Source organism: Varanus komodoensis, unplaced genomic scaffold, assembly GCF_004798865.1.
Source record: "Varanus komodoensis strain SLA01 unplaced genomic scaffold, ASM479886v1 scaffold3, whole genome shotgun sequence".
NCBI lineage: Eukaryota > Metazoa > Chordata > Lepidosauria > Squamata > Varanidae > Varanus > Varanus komodoensis.
In genome coordinates this window covers 60,521,458-60,541,151 of record NW_025335761.1, presented here as the reverse complement: position 1 = coordinate 60,541,151, position 19,694 = coordinate 60,521,458, and the positions used below count along the sequence as shown (strand labels likewise).

Genomic DNA, 19,694 nt, shown 5'->3' with positions numbered 1-19,694 from the left:
GTTGATGTCGGACAGTTGTTACTGAACTAAAACCCTAGTACCCCAGATCACTAAAAGCCTGTATTACCCGGTGACACCTTGTGCTGGGGAAAATGAGTAGGAGCGGTTATCGGATAGGCCAGGTCTTCCCTCAGTACTATAATTTCATTTTATAGGGAAGAAGAGATTAGTCTAACAAACCAAAACTCAGGTATCCTTTGCAATTCATATTCCTGTTAATTTTGGAATGGAATCCAGTCAAGAAAGGCAGACAGAAGTATGTCTGCCAGCAAATATGATAGTGAAAATAACGTTAAAACTGCACTGAATTGGGCAAATTGCTTGCAAAAATTATACAATTGGCAAAAATGCATACAAAACTGCATGTAAATGGAAAAATGCACACAAAATAAGTACAAACTGTCATGTGAACTTCTAGAAAATAATCTTATACTTCAGAACAAATAAAGTTCACAAATAAAGCAACAGTTCTTAAAGCTGGGGATGAACTGAATTGAAAACTGAGATTAATGAATTCACCCATCCTTATTCAGACCAAATAAGATTGTTTTTCCTGGGAATCAAAAGGTCCCTCAGCTGAGTAGCCTCAACTGGAAAAGTTTTGCACCTGAAAAGAGCAGCAGGCCATGCTCCATAATCACGAGTAGAAGGACTCTAGCATCCCAACTCAAATGGATCTCTCAGCCAAAAGTACCTGATCCTGTCTAATTCTGGAAGCTAAGCAGGGTCGGAACTGGTTGGAATCTGGATGGGAGACTTGAGGAGGCAGCTGGACCCAATGGCCTGCTAGGTCCCTTCCAACTCTATTATTCTATGATCCTTCCCATGACAGAAACAGAAGCCAATTTTGGCTGGGGAGGATCTCATTTCTAACAAGAAGCTTGTGCACTTCTGGGGCATATGATTTACGGGAGATTCTGTGTCTGAAAGTACTTGCTTCAGTCAGTGTCTAGAAATGGAGCCATTCCCAGGAGGCGGAGCTACTTTTAATTATAAGTAGGCATGGTAGCTTCCATCATCTAGATCAGCCAGCTTCATTTGGTAAGCAGAGCCACTTTCGGCCACCCGGTGCTCCCGTGTTGTCTGTTCACACATAGTGAAAGAAGGTGCCCATCTTCAAAAAGGCATTGACTTCACAATCAAACCATGCTGGTTGCTGACTATCTGGAATTTACAGGTGTTCGGAGAGAAGCTGGTGTGTGTGAATATAGCCAGGTTGCTAAATCAAGGCCTAGAGATACGCAAAGGTCAAGCACAGGTTGTCAGCAGCTACGTAAGAAGAATGCAAGCGCTTCCTTGCCCTCACCCCATTGTTCCAGACACATAGCCTTTCATGTGTGAACATCCGGCTGAGCTGCCCAGCCTTTCCCCCACCCAGTGAGTCAGGTGTGCGTTGGTGTTTTTGTGCTTTTTGCCAATACACATAGCGGAGACAACATATGGTCCTGCAGGTCTGATATCTTTGAAGAAGCCTAATCAAGCTTATCAGTCGGAGTATTAAATTCTTGAGCCCTTTAATTAAAAACTGCTTAATTCCCCTGTCTGATACACGGAGCATTGGTATCATCTCCCCCATCCTCCGCTTTTTAAGGCAATTAACAATTCCCTCTGAGCCTGCTTTACGGCCTTTTCTGTGTGGGGGCATTTTCCTAACAATCAGCACCGTAAATGTTTGCTCCGTACAGGTTGTAAGAGAATGGCATTGCAGTTAAAGCAATCGTCTTTTCAAAGGATTATCCATGGTGCGCATGCCATCTTCTCTCTCCTATCAGCCTCGCCCTGATCTATCACATTTTAGAGTATAACCAAAACATGGCAGCCTTGATGGCAACATAATAATGTGGGGGGGGGGTGTTTAGGAGAATAAAATAGGAGTGTGCCCAGAGGGATGTTGAGAGCTGTTCTCCAAACACTTCTGAAGTCACCAGTTTATTATTTATTTATTTATTTATTAAAACATTTTTATGCCGCCCCATTCGCCGAAGCCTCGGGGTGGCTTACATCACTAAGTTTGGGGAAGTCAGGTGTGTATCATGATAACAAGAGAATCATATACCACAGCTTCCTCCTCACTTAAAAACTAGAGGCTGTATGAATTTCCTTTGTGCCTGTGGAATTTCCAAATGTCCTTTCCTTTGGCTGCTCGTCCACTTAGGATAGCCCTCCCAACCTAGCGATCACCAAGTGTTTGGGCCCATTGACCGTGCTGGATGGGCTTGATGGGAGTTCAAGTCCATCCTGCTGATGATGAACAGCAGGATGGCAGAGGCTGATACAAGGAGATGTGACACGTGTTAGAAGTCACTCGTGGTTTACACCTGCTGCTGGGGGAGAGGGGTGCTTTGGGCCTCCTACCTCTCGCTCCCCCCACTCAAGGACAAGCGGTGAAGGGTCTGGGTAGGTGTCTCCGATGCGCCATTGCGCAATGCCTCTTGTGTCATCAGCGGGCAGGCGGGGGTCCACCTTGATGGAAGCCCACTGGGCTTTTCCAGTGCCTGTGTAGAGTTTAAAATGCAGTGTAGGAATGCAAGTGATGGGTTCGCCAACCCAAGTGCTCTAGCTACACTCCTCAAGCAGCCAGGACAGGCTGCGGTTTCTTGCTGGGTGCACGGCAGGCGCATGCCTGGGTGTGCTCCCACGTCATGCCTGAAATAGCCCCTGCTTGCTTGATCAGCTCCGACTGCAAAAATCAGGCCACCAGAAGCCTCAGAAGAACCTGCCGTTGGCCGAGCCATGAGTTTGCGTTTGCAAAGTGTAAAAGTACTGCATTTAGACATCTCGCTTTGCTTTGCCCTTGCTCCGCATGGCTGTCGCCCAGGGGTCATCATAAAACTTTTACTGAATAGATATGAACAGCAATTTCCAGCTGTTCCTTTTCTTCCCACCAGGCACTCTGCTGGGGAAGAGTGGATTTCCATGTTTACGCTTGAGGTCCACGCTGTAGATCCTGTAGGAGCTCTCTCACCCTTCTGGAAGAAAAGCTTTGTGTTGGGTCTTGACGCCCAGTCCTTTGAGTTGTAACAATGCTAAGAATATGCTTCTGGACATTTCTTCCCATGGCAGTTTTGTTGCCAAGTCTTGCCAATGTCTGTGCTTCTGTTTTGTTGTAGGGATGCGGGATTCAGTGAAACTTTGCCTCCAATAATGGAGAGTCTAGAAGTTCTCCACTTGGGCTACAATGGAATTACGAATTTGGCCTTGCTCCAGATTAGCAGGCTAAAAAATCTTAAGTTTCTCTTTTTGCAGGGTAAGTAGTGACATTTACCATAATGTTGCCATCTTTGTCCATACCCTGCTTTGCGGGGAAGTATGAATGGGAAATGGGGGGACAAGTGGCTTGGGAGCAGAGGGGATGGCATCTCCAGAAGGAGGACATGGCTGGCTGGAGCCCCCAGCCAGAGCACCTCGTATTGCAGCATTTTTTGCAGGGCTCGCTTGCAGCCCAGCTCATCCCAAACCTCACTCCGCTCCCCAGCAGCGACCTGTAAACAAGGCCAGATTGTAGACGAATGGGCACATCGAGAATAACCTCTCCTTCACGCCTCCAGCCCCAGAGCTGCTTCCTGCTTCATGGGGCCGAGTGCAGCGGGCAGCTCCTGTGCTGCTGCTAGTCAAGTGCACCTGCACAGGGAGAAGCCCACCTTGCTTCCACTGCAGCAGAAGCTTTAGCCCTCTCCAGCATGCTCACACTTCCTTGACAGATTATCTTTGGAATGAAGAAGGGTGGGAATGCTTGTTCTTGGATGCAAACATACATTTGCCCGAGGGTGTTCCCAGGAGGACCTCCTGCAGCAACCAGCACCCTCAAAGTGCCTCCTGAGTGTCAGGGAGTGGTCAGATACTGCTCTGTTCCTCGTTTATTTGTCCTGCTGCCATCTCTGATCCAAACAGGCACTGTAGGTTTTCAAAGCAAAACCTTGCCAAACCTGTGAAGTCAGGTGAGGACACACAGTACGACTAATGTTGCTTTCCCCTCAGCACCTAGAAGCAGCCTCAGGGACCATGATCTAAGCCCAAGTATGAATAAAGGGTTTGCACCATGGCCTTGATCTATCCCCTACCCCCATGGCTGCTTTTTGACATGGAAATAAACCCATGGGAAGGAAGGTGCAGTCATGGAATTCCAACATAGCTTCTGTTCCCAGCCTTTGTCCAGGGAAACTGGTTGTCATGAGCTGATCTCCCAACCCAGCCTCTCTCCTCCTCCCTTCCCAGCATATCAAGACCAGGGACTTCTAGCTACAGTCTTTTACTATGTTATAAAAGCTTTGTTATGTTAAAGCTGGCCAGCCAAAATTATACAAAGACAGTAATGTAAAGGTTGCTGGCAAGAAGTTTGCACCAAGTTAATGAGCCCACTAAATGTGGATTGGGTTCTGTCCTTGCTAGAAGTTGATTCCAGATGGAATTCCCCTCCTCCCTTTTCTACCAAATGGAGTTAGCTTCACCCTCAGGGAGGTTCGCTATGCTTCTGGGCCAGAAAGTGGGAATGCTGAATATCACCTAACTGGCTCGATACCATGATCTGGTGCTGGACAGCTGGAATGATCAAGCTACATCCCTTCTTCCTGACCCTTCCTGTTCTGTACTGTCTCCCCACAAAATCAAATGTGATCTGGCTCTCACCAGCCATTTTGCTTATCCTGCCGGCCTTGTTATCTCAGCTCCAAATTCCAATCCTGCTGCTTCTTCCAGTTCAGATACAGAGTCCAAGGTAGCTTGAGGCTGCTAAATCGGACCAGGTCTTTTAAAGAGATGAGTGGTGCTAGAATCCAAAACCATGCATAAGGCTTTGTGTTGCTCTTTTGCTTGCTAGAGCAAAATACAGGCAAGCTCGTCTGCCTTCCTGCCCCACTCAGAGTTCCCCTCGTTACCATCCTATTCTGGCCAGCCTGGGAAAACTGACTCACTCTAACTTGCCCAAGAACGTGTTGCAAATCAGTTCCATTGGCAGATCCCCTGTAACTCCGGGTTCAGCAGCGCCCAGTGACACTAAGCTCTCACTGCAGCAGAGGCAGAACAAAAGCACATAAATAGGAAGGGTTCCATGCAGTATCTGTCAGGGTAGATCTTCAAATGCAAATGGGAGAGTCAGAGAAGTGTAGCATCTATAAAGGCAGGCGTGCGAGCGTGCATGCGTGTATGCATGCTGAACTCGTCAGTTGCTTTCTACCTCATCCATCGCCATCCTTCTCTGAAACTGGTGTTAACAGGCAATGAGATCAGCCAAATCGAAGGTCTTGATGGTCTGCAGCTTCTACAGGAATTGGTGCTAGATCACAACAGAGTGAAAACGATCAACGAGAATTCATTTGCCAAACAGAGCTCCCTGGTGGCACTTCACCTGGAGGAAAATCGGCTGCGAGAACTGAACAATTTACAAAATTTGGGGAAACTTCAGAAGCTTTTCCTTGGTCTCAATCGCATTCAGGTACAGTGTATCAGATGTGATGGTCTGAATGCAAAAGGTCCCACTGCCAGAGTCTGTATTTGGTCATCTTGCTGCTATGAGCTTTTATATCTTTGCATTGAACAAGAATCAGCAAATGACCAGCTTCAAACTAGCTGTCCAAAAATTTCCTTCTGCTCTTGTAGATATAAATCATAAAGTGGAATAGACTGAAACTCTTTCCTTTGTAAGGCTAAATTCTGTTTTGGAGAAGCTCTGGTTAGAGAGGTGAGGAATCCAGTATGGGGGAAAATCCAACAACTTTTCATGATTCATTCCCCCAGATCCTGGTTTGCCAGCCCTGTGCTGGTACCGACTCATGTGGTCAGTCAAGGTGGCTAGCGGACATCTGCCTCTAGGACAAGCCATGCAAATGTGTACAACTTCATGCCGATCAAACAAGCCATGGTATTTTGCATGTTTTATGTAACCTGGCACCTGAAAAGCATGTGGATCTTGCCTTATTTGCACACATCAATGCATTTAATGTAAATTAAGCTGCGTCCACATGGTTTGCTATGCACAAAATATGCAAATTATCATGATTTACGTACGTTACATAAGGTTGTGCAAATTGCCTCATGTCCATCTATTTCTTTAACAGATTTTTCTTAGAGATACAGTACAAGTTAGCTGGACCTCCCCTCCCTCCCCATCCCAATTTGGCCTATTTCTGGTCCTCAGATCTGAAACAGGCAGAAGTCCATCATGTTCAAACAAGCCCAGACCCCGCAGCTTCAGCAGGTCCCTGCTTCCCAGAATTCCAGCACTATGCATGACCAAAGGTAGAAGAGATGGACCAAAGTTCCAGCATATTTTAACTTAAAAGCACCTGCTGCCAGCAGCTAAGCCTCTGAGGGAACATTTCAACCTTTAAGAATGAGGGAGAAAATCTGCACAAGAGCTGTGAAAATGGTCAATGATCAGCTGCTGGGAGAAAGAGGGTGCAGACATTGGGAAGGATCTGGGGAAACCCTGAGGGCTAGACTAGGACCTCAGGATTTGGGCAGGATTTGGCCCACGGGCCAAAGTTTTTGCGTACAAGTTTAGTTAAACCTGGAATGAGCAGCCAGTTCACTGCAGCCTCCACATCACAATTCTCCCGCAGCCCTCATCCTGGCTTGAAGTAGCACAGGAGACTCTGCGTCACTTCTGGACTGGCAAGCAGCTCCCCCAGCTTGAAAAGAGAGGATGCCCCGTGATCTCAGGGGTGAGCCCCACATTCATGGTGGAAAGGCAACTTCATATCATGAAGTGATCTCCATTGGCATGGTGCTTACGTACCTCCTCTCACTCACAAATGCACTCCCGTGCTTATCTTTTTACAATGCAAAAGCTTTACAAAAAAAACTTTTAAAGTTTTTTGGTGTTTTAAAATGTTTCTTAAAAGGCACATGTTCAAAGAACTTTAAAAGCTCCTGAATATGACTGGATTTTTAATCTTGGGACAGGATTTGTCGGAACTTGAAAAGCTTGATTGCCTTTCTTGCATTAAAGAGCTCTCAATATATGGAAATCCTGTGAGTATACAATTTTGAAGGTCTACATGCATTAAGCTTTTGTTTATGTTCTTCTAGTTCAGTCTGTTCATACTCTTTCTGCTTAGTATATGCTATACAATATGCCAGATTGAGGCTGAAGTGCTCATAAGGGTGACTTTTGATACCTGCACTTATGAAGGGGTCTGAACCCACAGTTATGGTACTAAGCACAGCGTTGTTGTTGTGGTCCCATTTTCTTTGTACCTGAAACTGGGCACATCCATATAAGTTTGTGAGAGCTTGGAAAAGTTCTGAATGGAATCATAGAACAGTAGAGTTGGAAGGAGCCAGGAAGGCCATTGGGTTCAGCCCCTGCTCAGTGCAACACCAGGTTAAGCAATCCTCCTCGGATGGCTGTCCAGCTGCAGAAATGCAAGGAAACATGGTTATTCCTGTGGTGGCAGAATTGTGGAGGATCATCTCTGTGTCAGGATTCAAGGAAGGATGAAGCTATAAACCAGGGGTCTCAAACTCAACTTACCTAGGGGCCGCTGGAAGTAGAGTCTGGATGAGGCTGGGCCGCATCAAGTATTTCACCACTGCAGTGGTGGTGGGCCGCTCATCCCACGGCCGGCCAGGGCGCCGCCGGTGCTTTGAAGGCCGCAGGGCCCCTCCCCCGTGCCCTGCCCGCCCCGGCAAGTGGCCCACGGGCCGCGAGTTTGAGACCCCTGCTATAAACGGTGGAGGCACGCATTCAGGCTGGGATTAAGCATGTGGTTGTTGCTGGAAGTGGGAAGGGCGTTCTGCAGATCAGTGCCTGAGCAGTGGTGGCACCCTCTGAGGAAGGCCCTTCCTGGAGTCACTTGCCACCTTCACTCTGCGATTGTGGCTGCCAGGCTAAGACTTGTCTGTTTGCCCAGGCATATTAGTGATCTTTTAATCAACAAAGATCCAATACTTTTATATTCAGTTGCTTTCTTCTCTTTTCTGTTGTTAGTGGGCATTTGTTTAATGTTACATCTATGCATCTTTGGGGTTTACTTGCTTTAATCCACTTCCTTTGTGAGTTCTTTCTGTCTTTTAGTTAAACATTTATTTATATAAATATGAAAAACATGAATGAATGTACTAAATGAAATATGCCAAATGAAACATCTCAGAATATGGTTTCAGGCACAGGATGAGTTAGAATTAAATTCCAAAGCTGGAAATTCTCACATCCTATTGATGCTACATTTAGGGAATATTCTGGGTTACACCAATGCTATAAATAATAAATAAACTCTATTCAAAAGTCAGTCCAAACTCTATCCAAAAGGCAAGACTGAGAGCTAATCTAGGCTCTGACTTGGACTGTATGTGCATATGGCAAGTTACAGCTAATCCCAGGGCTTAAACCAGAATTTTTAGAAGAAATATGAAAAATGAATGTGATGATTTGGTGCCAGGGTTAACCAGCAGCTTCTTTCTCTGTACCGTCCAGGTGTCCCGCAAGATTTGCCACCGCCCACTTCTTATAGTCCGCTTACCTAACCTTCAGGTGTTGGATGGAGTAGCAGTCAGCCCGGAAGAGAGGGCAAGGGCTGAAGTCCATTTGCTAGAACAGCAAGTAAAGTTAAATTACTATAATTAACTTCTGTTTAGGCCTCTTTACGATTTTTGCTGGGTTTGAGCCAGATGCCGTTCTGCCTGTACAGACATTGCTTCTGAATGTTCTTTTCCTGTTTCCACTTTCCCTCTGAAAATCAGCACGCTTTTGGCACACATGTGGGGGCAGGTGCGTTTCATCACAAATTTGGTTCTGGCATCCGCGACAGTTCAGTAACGAGAACTCTTTAGTCCGACTCCCCAGCCCTCCCGGTGTGCGCTCTCCTAAGTCCCAAGGGTGGCATGTGGCCCCCTGGGCTCCTGTTACCTGCTCAGCACGATCATCGTGCGCACCAGCAGAACGCTTTCTGACAGGGCTGGCAAGGTCGTCTTGCCGCTTCTTCCCGTTCCCCTTTTCTTGTTTACCTTCCTGCAGCGTGAAATGACTTTGAATGTATTATTGCAACTTGCCTTTTGTTCTGGGAGAACCCAAGTCATCCGGAGAACCTAGTCATCCCTTCGGAGCTGATCTGACAGCTGGTAGAATAGAACAAGAAGGGATGCCGGGGGTGGGGGGTGAATGGCACACGGCCACAGCTCGGACACAGAAGCACGAGCGCTTTGGTCATGGGATTAGATTGGGTGAGGCTCTGAGAGACAAAGAGGTGAGCGTGAACAAGAGAGGAAGGAGAGCTTGTTCTTGTCTCTTTTAGTGCAAGACCAAATCCTTACTTTGTACCTGCAGGCCCACATCTTTCTCAAAATGTGTGCTCTGTAACATTTTTAATGCTGCCATATGCATCAGGAAGCCCATTTAATGTACACATTACGTGTGTACATACCTGTATGTACCTGTATGAGTTTCCCTGTTCGCTTTCTTCCACTGTTGAACTGTGAGGAACCTCACACATACAGAAGATTGCTGGATCAGAGTGACATGTTGTGGGTGAAGGTTCAGTGAAAGGTGTCGGTTTCATCAAATCCTTGCTGAAGCTGAGACTGTTTAGGATTGGTCATTGTCTGGATTGAAGACCACCTTGCGTGCCATCCTTCAAATAAGGTAGATGGCCATTCTCTGGCCAACACAGATTTTGGTGCCTGGAATGGTAGACCTGTTTCTGGGTATATTTGACCTGCTGATTCCAAAAATGGCACCATCAGCTCCAGTTTTTGAGAAGCAGCATAAATGCCATATGCCACTCTTCACTCTGGGTGCCCATCAAAAATCAGGATATTTGAACGCAGTGTTTTATTAAATCTCCTTATAGCATGGAAGAAACACATTAAAAATTAAAAGGAAAGTGAAACACACTAAATCTGCTTATTTCAAACCAAAAGCACAGATTGATGATACAAACATTCCAATCGTTCGACACAGAAGAAGCTCCTTTTGTAAGATTTCTGAGAGTGGGATCTGTTGGGACCATCCCGTATAATGTTGCAACAGTAACCTGCCATCATGTGCACATTCCTTCCTTCTTGGTTTCTGCCTTCCATTATACCTTGGTGCAATCTTTCAACTTGCGCTTTGCGTAAGTCACCAAGGGTCTCTGGAAAGCAATCTAAGTGACTATGCAGATAATGGATTTTAACACTCATTTTACAGCCAGGTCTGTTGAAATGAAAGAGCATCTTCTCTACTAATTGAGTGTAGTTGTCTGCCTTCTTGTCGCCAAGGAAGTTTTTCACAAAAAGAACAAATGAAGACCAGGCACAAGATTCGATTTCATTCATTATTCTGTGAAAAGTGGGTCATTTATGAGCTGTCTGATCTGTTAATAAATTACCCTTTAGAAACCAATGTTTCTGATCTAAAATTATGGAAGTACATAAACACTTTCATTATATCTGCTAACTTGTGTGCCGAAACACAAACTAGGTAACAGAAGAACAAGTTGATCAGCAAGATCTTTTTAAAAACTGACTTAAAAATTATATAAATTCTGCCATAGCTAAGAAACTAGAGCTGATGCAGTCTAGCCAATGCAATTTTCTGAATCAGTGTCCCAGAGAACCCCAAGAACAGGTCTAAAAAGCAAGGCACCAAGAAAAAAAGATAAATTTTTTTGGTTAACTGTGATCTAATTATAGTTTACATGATTCTGCACAATCTTAGGATTTAGTGCCAGCTGTCAAATTCAGCTTGCAATGCCTAATGGCCAAATAAGGCCAAACAGAATCTCCGGTGGTCAAGGTGGTCAGGTAAAAAGCCCTTCCACATACACGACACGTGTATGTAATTTGGCCTGTACCATATGTATGAAAGATGTATTTTGCATATCAACAGCTTTCTTAGATCTGGAATTCTCTCTCAGGTTAAACTCCACTCCCAGTCTTTAGCTTATGTCAGAACCTGTTCAGTGGCCTGGCTTGCATGTAACACTCGTCCTTGGTGTATGATAATAAGTTTGGTTTGCTGCTGTCTCCAAACCTAGGCCTGCCAACAAACCATGTCATCCAGCTTTAAACCACAAACAGAAGCCACAGTTTGCTGTTCACTTATGAAGGCCACTTTGTTGAATCCATGGCTCCTCATGATATCTGAACCCAGAACCATGGCTTATCCCTGCCTTGTTTGTCCATCCCAAAGCAGATGTACCTGGCAAGAACAGACTAAAAAATGCACTATGGGCTAGAAAAATGAGCAGGAGAGAGACAATCAAGAAATGGGTGGAAAATGTAATTTGTTTAGTCGTTTGCTAGACAATGAATGCCTAAAGCAACAAACCACAGTTTACATAAGCTGTGCCCTAGCAGCGCATGTGAATGCAACCATTTATGATGTCTCAGGCCCCGATCTCATGAAAACATGACAGAGTCCCTGTCATGTGTAAACCCGGCTGAGGCAGCCATGCGTCTGTACAGCATCAGCCGCTCGGTGGTGCACTGCACAAAGCGAGTGTGTTTTTGCCACTTGGAGATGCAGTGCTTTGTATACAAGACATCTAAGTGCTTGTGGATTGAATTGCTGCACGTTGTAAATGCTTTATTTCCAAACTGACCTGTGCTTTTGTACATTGGACATCACTTAAAAATAAAAAAAACATGGTAATATTAGTGCAGCTGCGAAAAGAGCGCGAAGGCCCCCCACTCTTTAGAGAGATCTCCTGTTTTTCAGAAAGCTTCAGTGAAGATGTTCTACTGTGTTAGCGGGAACAGAACTGAAGCATTATCTCATTAGGCCACTGAAGTGGAACAACAAACGATTTCTCGGTTTTCTCCGTGACATCCAAGCTGTTCTTCCCTAAGTGCTTGTTAGAAAGTTGAGAAGTGAAATCTTATAACATCACTTTAAAAAATAAAAGAGCTTCTGGTGTTAAACGTCATGAGAAATTTCACATACAAGAATGTGACTTAATTAGCACCTTATTTTCTACCAAAGCTACCAGAGGTGGTCCAGAGACATTTTGGAACTACAGACAAAAACCGGCCTCTGAAGTAGTAAAAACACCATAATAAAGAAATCATGTATAGATCATTCCCTTTGTTGATGGTTTCTCCAAAACTGGGACTATCATTTCTTCCATTCTGGAAGATACTCGGTCCAGATGGCCATCTTCCCTTGGTGTCCAATTTACCGCCATATCCATTTCCTAAATGTTTGGCTTGTGCCCATGTTACACTTTTATGAGATGAGTTCAGTTCATGACATCCCTTGGAGAAGCAAGGGGAGGCTGGCAAAAGGGACCGACATGAAGGCATCGCGTGGGAGAATACCGATCTTGTGCGTCATTCTGTGTGCTGTTTGCCTCGCTTATAGGATACTGTGGTGAAGAGAAGTTCACGTCCCGTCCAAGCGCTATATTGGAGTTCGAGTCAGGGCTGGTTGCAAACTGGGTTCAGGGACTAGGTTCTTTCCACCAATACCACATGGCCTGTTGTGTTTCCATTGTTCTTCCGGCCACGATTCTATTGAGTAGGGGCAGACCCTTCTTTGCAGACAAAGTCCAAATTTCAAAGAGTGTTTAAAAATGTATCAGGAAGAAGAATAAGGACCACTTTGCTCTCCACTGTTGAAGACAGAGCAGGAAACACAGGGCTGAAATACTGTGAAGTATTTAAGGAGCCCCCGTGGCAAAGCATCTCAGCCCCAGTGATGAAGTGCCAGCACATGAGCGAGTTTGGTGCCTGTGCAAGTTTAGCAGTGGGGCAAAGAGCCCAGGGCAGGGAGCTGTGTCCTCCCTACTCATTGTCACTAAGCATAAACTGTAAATTAATAACTAAAAGTAAATCCTCCACCTTCTCCCAGTAGTGCCCCCCCCCCGAAAAAAACCATGTTTTCCAGGCAACCAGTTAAGCCCAGTTACAAAGGTAGAATGGAGCCCGGTCTGTGCATGGCTGTCCAATGCATTACACTGCGTGCCACACACATGACCATCTGCCAGGTGGACAGAAGTCATACATGTGTGCTTGATGTTTTGAGTTCCTGGATCTCAAGGAAGATGTTTGTTCCTATGTAGTCAAGGCTGCTGACCTAGAGAAGCAGAGAGAGGGTGGCTGACAAGATCCTCGAGGACCAGATTGCAGGGTCCCAATTCCTGGGTGACTGCTCCTCTGCTGTCATGGAAAATGGGGTCTCTGGGAAGGAGCATGTCATTCTGAGGAAGAGGAAATGTTGCCTTAGAAGGGACCTCTTCCAAGTATTTATTTATTATTATTTTTATTTATTAAAACATTTTTATGCCGCCCCATTCACCGAAGCCTCGGGGCGGCTTACAACAATAAGTTAAAAATAATTATTATATTAAAAAATTTAAACATTAGGTTAAAAATACAAAAATACCAATATAAAATAAGCCGCCCTGGCCAGATAAAATCCAATAATATTAACAGTTAAAATGCCGCTTAAATAAAAAGGTCTTCACCTGGTGCCGAAAAACAAATAGCGATGGCGCCAGGCGGACCTCTCTGGGGAGCACATTCCATAGATTGGGCGCCACCGCAGAGAAAGCCCTCCTCCGGGTACTTTGCCTCCTGATGTCTTTCACAGAGGGCTCCCGGAGCAGGGCCTCTGCTGCCGATCTCAAGGGGCGGGAGGGCATATATGGATGTAAGTGCTCCTTCAGGTAACCAGGAGGATGTGTTTCTAGGGGATGGGAGGCTTGTGGTGGTAGGTCAGTCATTAGACACATAAATAGGTGTGTAACCTGCACGGGTTTGCATTTACTGGACTGCAACTACTGGACTGCAGTTACTGGACTGCATGGCAAATTGCCAGTCTGGTGTGAACAGAGTGGCACACCATCTCGATACTCTGGCAAACAGTGCTAAGGTGGAGTCTGTCGTCATCATGCATACTGCTGCCACCGACATCAGGAAATGTAACTGTGAGGTCCTGGAAGCCAAATTTAGGTTCCCGGGTTGAAATCCAGAATCACCAAGGTGTGGTTAGACAAGCATAGCTGTGGAGTCCCACCGCATGACCCAGATGGCCATGTAGGGAGGAGGAGTTTGGATCTGTTAGGCACCAGGAAACATTTTGAGACATGCCAGGCCTGCACAAGAAGGATAGGCTCCACTTGAACCAAAATGGGACCAGTCTGTTAGCACCCTATATTAAAAAGCTGACAGAGCAGCTTTCCAGCTAAGACCTGGTGGAAAGCCGACAGGAGTTGAGAAGCAAGGAAGCTGTTATAAGAAAATGGAAGTCTGGCCCAAATTAGGAAAACAAAAAGAAGCACAAGCTTGCACAAGGGAGATGCATGCAGGCTAAAACAGATGGGTTGGAAGGGGAGGGAGCTTACTGCTGACAACATCAAGGCCAGCAATAAAGATGTATTTATATCAGAAGAAAGAAACCAGCTAGAGAAGCAGCTGAGCCAACGAATGATAATGGAATCAGAAGATTACTAAACAAGGGTATGGAGATGGTTGATAAGCTCAGTGAATTCTTTTATCTGTCTTCACAGCAGAGGATACAGGGCAGGTATCTGTTCCTGAACATGTGTATTCAGGGAGGATTCTGAGGAATTAAGGGAGGCAGTGGTGATAAAGCCAGAAAATGGTTGAATGAAAATCGCAGCCTTATTGACCAACGGAAAGTTAATAAACCAACCGGCCCAGGTGGTGTCCATCCCAAGGAGCTCAAACATGAATTACTGTCCTTTTTGGATAATGGGCAACCTGTCCCTAAGATCAGTCTCTGTAGCAGTGGACTGGAGAAAGGCCAATGTAATGCCAATTTTTTAAATGGGATCTGAAGACAGGAGGCAGAATCCAGGAAATTACAGGCCAACTAGCTAAATGCCAGTTATGAATAAATTGGTTGACAGTGTTATTAAAGATAGAATCAGTAAGCATATGGATGGACAAGCCCTGCTGAAAAAGAATCAAGGTGGCTTCCATAAAGGTAAGTCCTGTTGCACTAACCTATCAGAGTTCAAAGTTTTCTGACCTTCGGGAAAAAACTTAGTAGTTGCAGAATGAACAGGAGGTTATCTTACGGAGCTGTAACTTGTTAAAGACCAGAGAGTAGAAATAGGAGATAATGTTTCCCATTGGAGAGAGGTGAACACTGGGGTTCCACAGGGTTCTGCACTGTGACCAGTGCTTTTCAACCTATCGATTAAGTGATCTGAAATTATTAGGGGTGAGCAGTGAAGTGGCCACGTTTGCTGATGACACCAAGCTATTCAGAGTGCTTAAAACGAAAAGGGATTGCGAGGAGCTCCAAAAGGATCTCTCCAAGCTGGGAGAACGGGGTCAAAACAGCAAATGTGTTACAGTGAAGCGAGTGTAAAGAAATGCGCATTAGGGCAAAAAACCCCAACTTCAAGTAAGGGCTGATAGGCTCTGGGCTGGCAGTGCCTGATCAAGAAAGGGATCCTGGGGTTGTAGTGGGCAGCTTCAAAGAAAATGGCAGTCCCGTGTGCAGCTACTATAAAACAAATGAACGCCTTACTAGGCACAATCGAGAAGGGAAATGGAAGTAACACTGAATATCATACAGCCTTTATACAAATCTTTGCTGCAACCACACTCAGGAGGTTGTGTCCAGCAATGGTTGCTGCTCCTGAAAAGGGCCATTATTGAGTTGGAAAAATGCACAGAAAGGCAAGTAAAAGGATGAAATAAAAGGGTTGGGGCAGCTCCCTCATGAGGAACAGCAAAAACAGCTGAGCTGGGTGGAAAAAAGGCAGGCAGAGGGGTTTACACATGGTGTGGAGAAAGTGGAGAGGGGTGTGTTTTTCTCCCTGTCCCATAATAGAACCCGGAGTCGTGCCATGGAGCTGGTTGGTGGGAGATTCAGGACCGGAACAGTGCTTCTTCACAGAGCACATAGTTCAGCTGTGGAATTCACTGCCACAGGAAGTAGTGATGGTCACCCATTTGGATGGTTTTAAAGGGGGGTTGGACAAATTCGTGGAGGAGAAGGCTATCACGGGACACTTGTCTTTTTTTTTTTTAAGTAAATTTTATTATTATTTTCTACAAACTAAAGACACTAAAAAAAACATCAATCATCAGAGACATCAGACCTGCTGGGTTAGCCCCCTTTTTTTTTTTTTAATAGCAATCCATAGACCTATTCAAATCTACGCATAGTCCCGTTTCTCTAGCCAATAATAAAAAAGTTCAAAGTTTGATAGAAGTATGTAACCTCTTTCCCCTTCAGAGACAAAGTCAGCCTGTCCATTTCAGCACAGTCCAGAATCTTTTTTAAAATCAGTTCATCAGTGGGTGGTTCTTCACTCCTCCAATGTTGGGCAAATACAATCCTTGCCGCAGTAATTACATGTAGAATCAAATACATTGCTTGTTTATCAACATCATCAGACACAATGCCTAGTAAGAAGAATTCAGATTTAAATATTAAAGATTTTTGTAACATTTCCTCAAGCCATTTATGTACTTCAGCCCAATATTTTTTTGCCTTATCACAAGTCCACCACATATGATAAAAAGTACCTGGTTTATGTTTGCATTTCCAACATCCATTTCACATATTTGGAAACATCTTTGCTAATCTATTTGGCGATAAGTACCATCTATAAAACATTTTATAAAGATTTTCTTTATATGAGGTTGCTAAGATTACCTTGATATTTCTTTCCCACAACTTTTGCCATTTACAGGACACTTGTCTCGATGGCTGTGTGCTGCTTCTGGTATTGGAAGCTGTATGCCTGCATGTACCACTTTCAGGGAAACCTGGGCAGGAAGCTTTAGGCATGAGAGGTCCTGTGGGCAGCTGCTGGTTTGCCACTGTGTGAATAGAATGCCGGATGAGATGGACCTTGGGCCCAATCCGGCAGGGCTTTCCTTATGTTCTTCTGACACTGGCTATTGCTCTAGAGCGAGGAGGAGCAGTAAACATAGACTATTACAATGACTGAAATGAGTCTCCATGGAATCCGTCCCTCTGGCCTTTGCAAACTTCCTTTGCACTTGGCCTGCTCTTCAAAAGTAAACCGAGCTGAAACGAAGTCCATGAACACTCATGGAATGAGAGTAGTGCCACTGCCAATTTTCCCCCACATCACATGCAGCTGCACAAATGAAGGCTGGTGCAGAAGAGGGATCCACTTGCGCACTGGTTGTGTAGATGCTGGACACGCTTGCCAGGAACCACGCACTCATGGGCACAGCAAAGTAACCCAGAGTAGATTCCCACCCAGACAACAGATTCCTTACATCCTTAGTCATAGTACAGATTTAGCAGTGTACAAGAGCGGGGAACTCGAGTCCATCTTCAGTGGGTACCATGGACTTAGCTTCTTGTCTGCCTGAACTCTTACGTAATTATCCCTCAGTAACCCTTTTTGTCTTCATAATTTTAAGAATGAGAGATGAAGCTTACTTCTTTGCCTCTTATCTCACCATGTAGGTCTTTCCTCCTGCTAACTCTCCAATAGATTCCGGATTCCCTGGACTGCAGCCTACTTTACTGAAATCATGCGCCATGAGGATGGCCAACGTGAACTTGATTGGTGGTGTGAATCATTTCTACGGGGCTGACTCTTTCTTTCCTCATTCCACGGATGAGCTGATCGGAAGTGAAGCTAACAAAAGTGAGTGTTCAATTGGCCACTGTGCTCTTTCTCTCAACCTAACTGAATACCAGAAGGGTGTGCCCTGCTGTGGGTCATTTCCCATGGATGCAGGTGACCCATTGTGATGCTGTTGGATAGCCTCAGACTGTGCAGTGGGGACACCCATCAGGACCACATGGTCTCAGACGATGGACGGTGACCTGATTCAAGCACTTCCTCCGACCTTGTCCCTCCGGATGGAGGTCTGAGTGGTCCCTTACAAAGCAGCTTTTGGCTAAGCAGCTCCCAATAAAGTACCTGGAGAGTGGAAAAGTCAATGCAAGTCATCTTGTAGGCAGCATTCTCCCACTCCAAGCCTACCTCATTGAACCCAATAAAAGCTGTGCCCATCTATTAGAAACATAGAGTGGGAAGGGGCCTCCCGGGCCATCTAGTCTGACCCCCTGCTCCAGCCGGCTCCGCTCATGACATGCCCACCATGTGCATGTCTAGCCTATCCTTAAACACCCTCCCCTTTGGGGCTTCAACCACCTCTTGTGGAAGCCCGTTCCATGCCCTCGGGGACCTGTCTGTCTCTTTTTTGCGAAGTACAAAGACCTCGTGTGGCTTGTGAAGTGTCATTTGTATTCCATTGAGGACTTGCCTCTATGGCACTTTGGGGTACCTTTAGAGTAGTCGTGGTTATATTAATCTTATTTATCACCATCAAGAATTCAGCACTGCATGGTAATTATGTTTTTAAAATAACATCCTGCAAACTTATGAAGTAAAACGGAGAACCATAAGAAAAAGGAAGGGGTACCAAAGAAGAGGGGAAACAGGCCTGAGGCAGCAAACTCAGAAAAAGCTCTATGTTTTCTGATGCTGTTTAAACTTTGTCAAGGGGAAAGTAACGCACATGCTTAGCGGGTCTAGGAAGTGAAATCAAATGAAAAGTGGTAGCAGGAGGATGGAAAGGTTGGAAGTTCAAAACCCAAGAAAGTGCCAGAAATTTAGTTAAGAAGAGTCATAAGAGAGTTTTGCTTTGGAGAGTAAATGGCTCCTTTCCAAGACTGGCCAATATGAAATACATGCAACGCATTGGGGGATCTGGAAACATCTGTCTTACATTTCCAAAAGCACGGAGGGGTATTCCTGAGATCGGACATGCAGGTACAAGATTCATCTCAATGCGATTTTATTTTCCTGAGTTGGCCAAAATAAGTGAAAACCCCAAATTAGTGCAGATGTCTAGAGCCACATGCATTTCATATGCTGGCCTTCTTTTGCTGAAAGCACCAAGTTTGGAGACTTTACCGTTTGACTTTCAGGCAAGAAAGCAAAGAATGCAGCAGCGGGGGCAGGCAACCCGCGGAGCAGCCACACGGAAGCCGCCAGCAGGCAGCCCAGAGGCGCCTCCGCCAGCCTTCCAAACCGCGGGACATCACAGAACGGTCCCTCGCGAACAGCATAGGTTTGCTACTCCACTGAGGAAGAGGAAGGTATGTGGGAGTTTATACAGCAATATCTTCTTGTTGTGGGATATTCCATTTTGGAGACCTTTGCATGTGGCTCCTTGAACCCGGTGTAGCACAGGAGAAGACTCGGGTGGGCAAAAACGACTCAGCCCCTTGCCAGTTCTTAGGTTGTTTCTAACCTGCTTTGCCCTCAAGGGACTTGGCGTGGCCTGTGCGGTTATTCCACGGAGGCCGAGGCTCTCCCTGGCTATTCGGCAGGGCTGGCATCAAGTGTGGGCATGCGTGGGCATCTGCTAAGGTCCACAGCCCACCAGGGAGGCCCTGACTACAGCCCCCTGGACTTGCTCCTCTTCTTCACCCTTGTGGCCTGCTCATTCACCTGCCTCTTGGTCTGGCCCAGACACCAGCGATGAGGAGGGGACGTGACGGCCTGGAGACCAGGCCTCTGGTGGTGAGGAGGAGCAGGAGCGGCTTGTGCCGGCAGCCGTGGGAAGGTGGGCTCCCTTAGGGAGGGGCCAGCGGAGGGCATCTTGCCCGAGGAGCCTCAGAACCTCAGGCTCGTGCTACTACTGGCCATGGCTGCTGTATGTATGTATGTATGTATGTATGTATGTATGTATGTATTTATTTATTTATTTATTATCTATTTAAAACATTTCTATGCCGCCCCATTCGCCGAAGCCTTGGGGCGGCTCACTACATAAATTAAAATATAATACATTAAAAA

At 45.7% G+C, this 19,694-nt stretch overlaps 1 protein-coding gene across 1 annotated transcript in view; it reads left to right on the top strand.

The window, feature by feature from the left end:
• Positions 1–19,393, top strand: part of LRRC9 (leucine rich repeat containing 9) — a 68,683-nt gene extending 49,290 nt beyond the window's left edge. Inside the window, exons 25-30 of the mRNA XM_044436253.1 lie at positions 3,111–3,247; positions 5,214–5,431; positions 6,901–6,969; positions 8,414–8,539; positions 17,345–17,528; positions 19,368–19,393. Of these exons, the coding sequence (XP_044292188.1) occupies positions 3,111–3,247; positions 5,214–5,431; positions 6,901–6,969; positions 8,414–8,539; positions 17,345–17,528; positions 19,368–19,393 (760 nt within the window). The remainder of the gene's footprint in view (positions 1–3,110; positions 3,248–5,213; positions 5,432–6,900; positions 6,970–8,413; positions 8,540–17,344; positions 17,529–19,367) is intronic.
• The last annotated feature ends 301 nt before the right edge of the window (positions 19,394–19,694 follow it).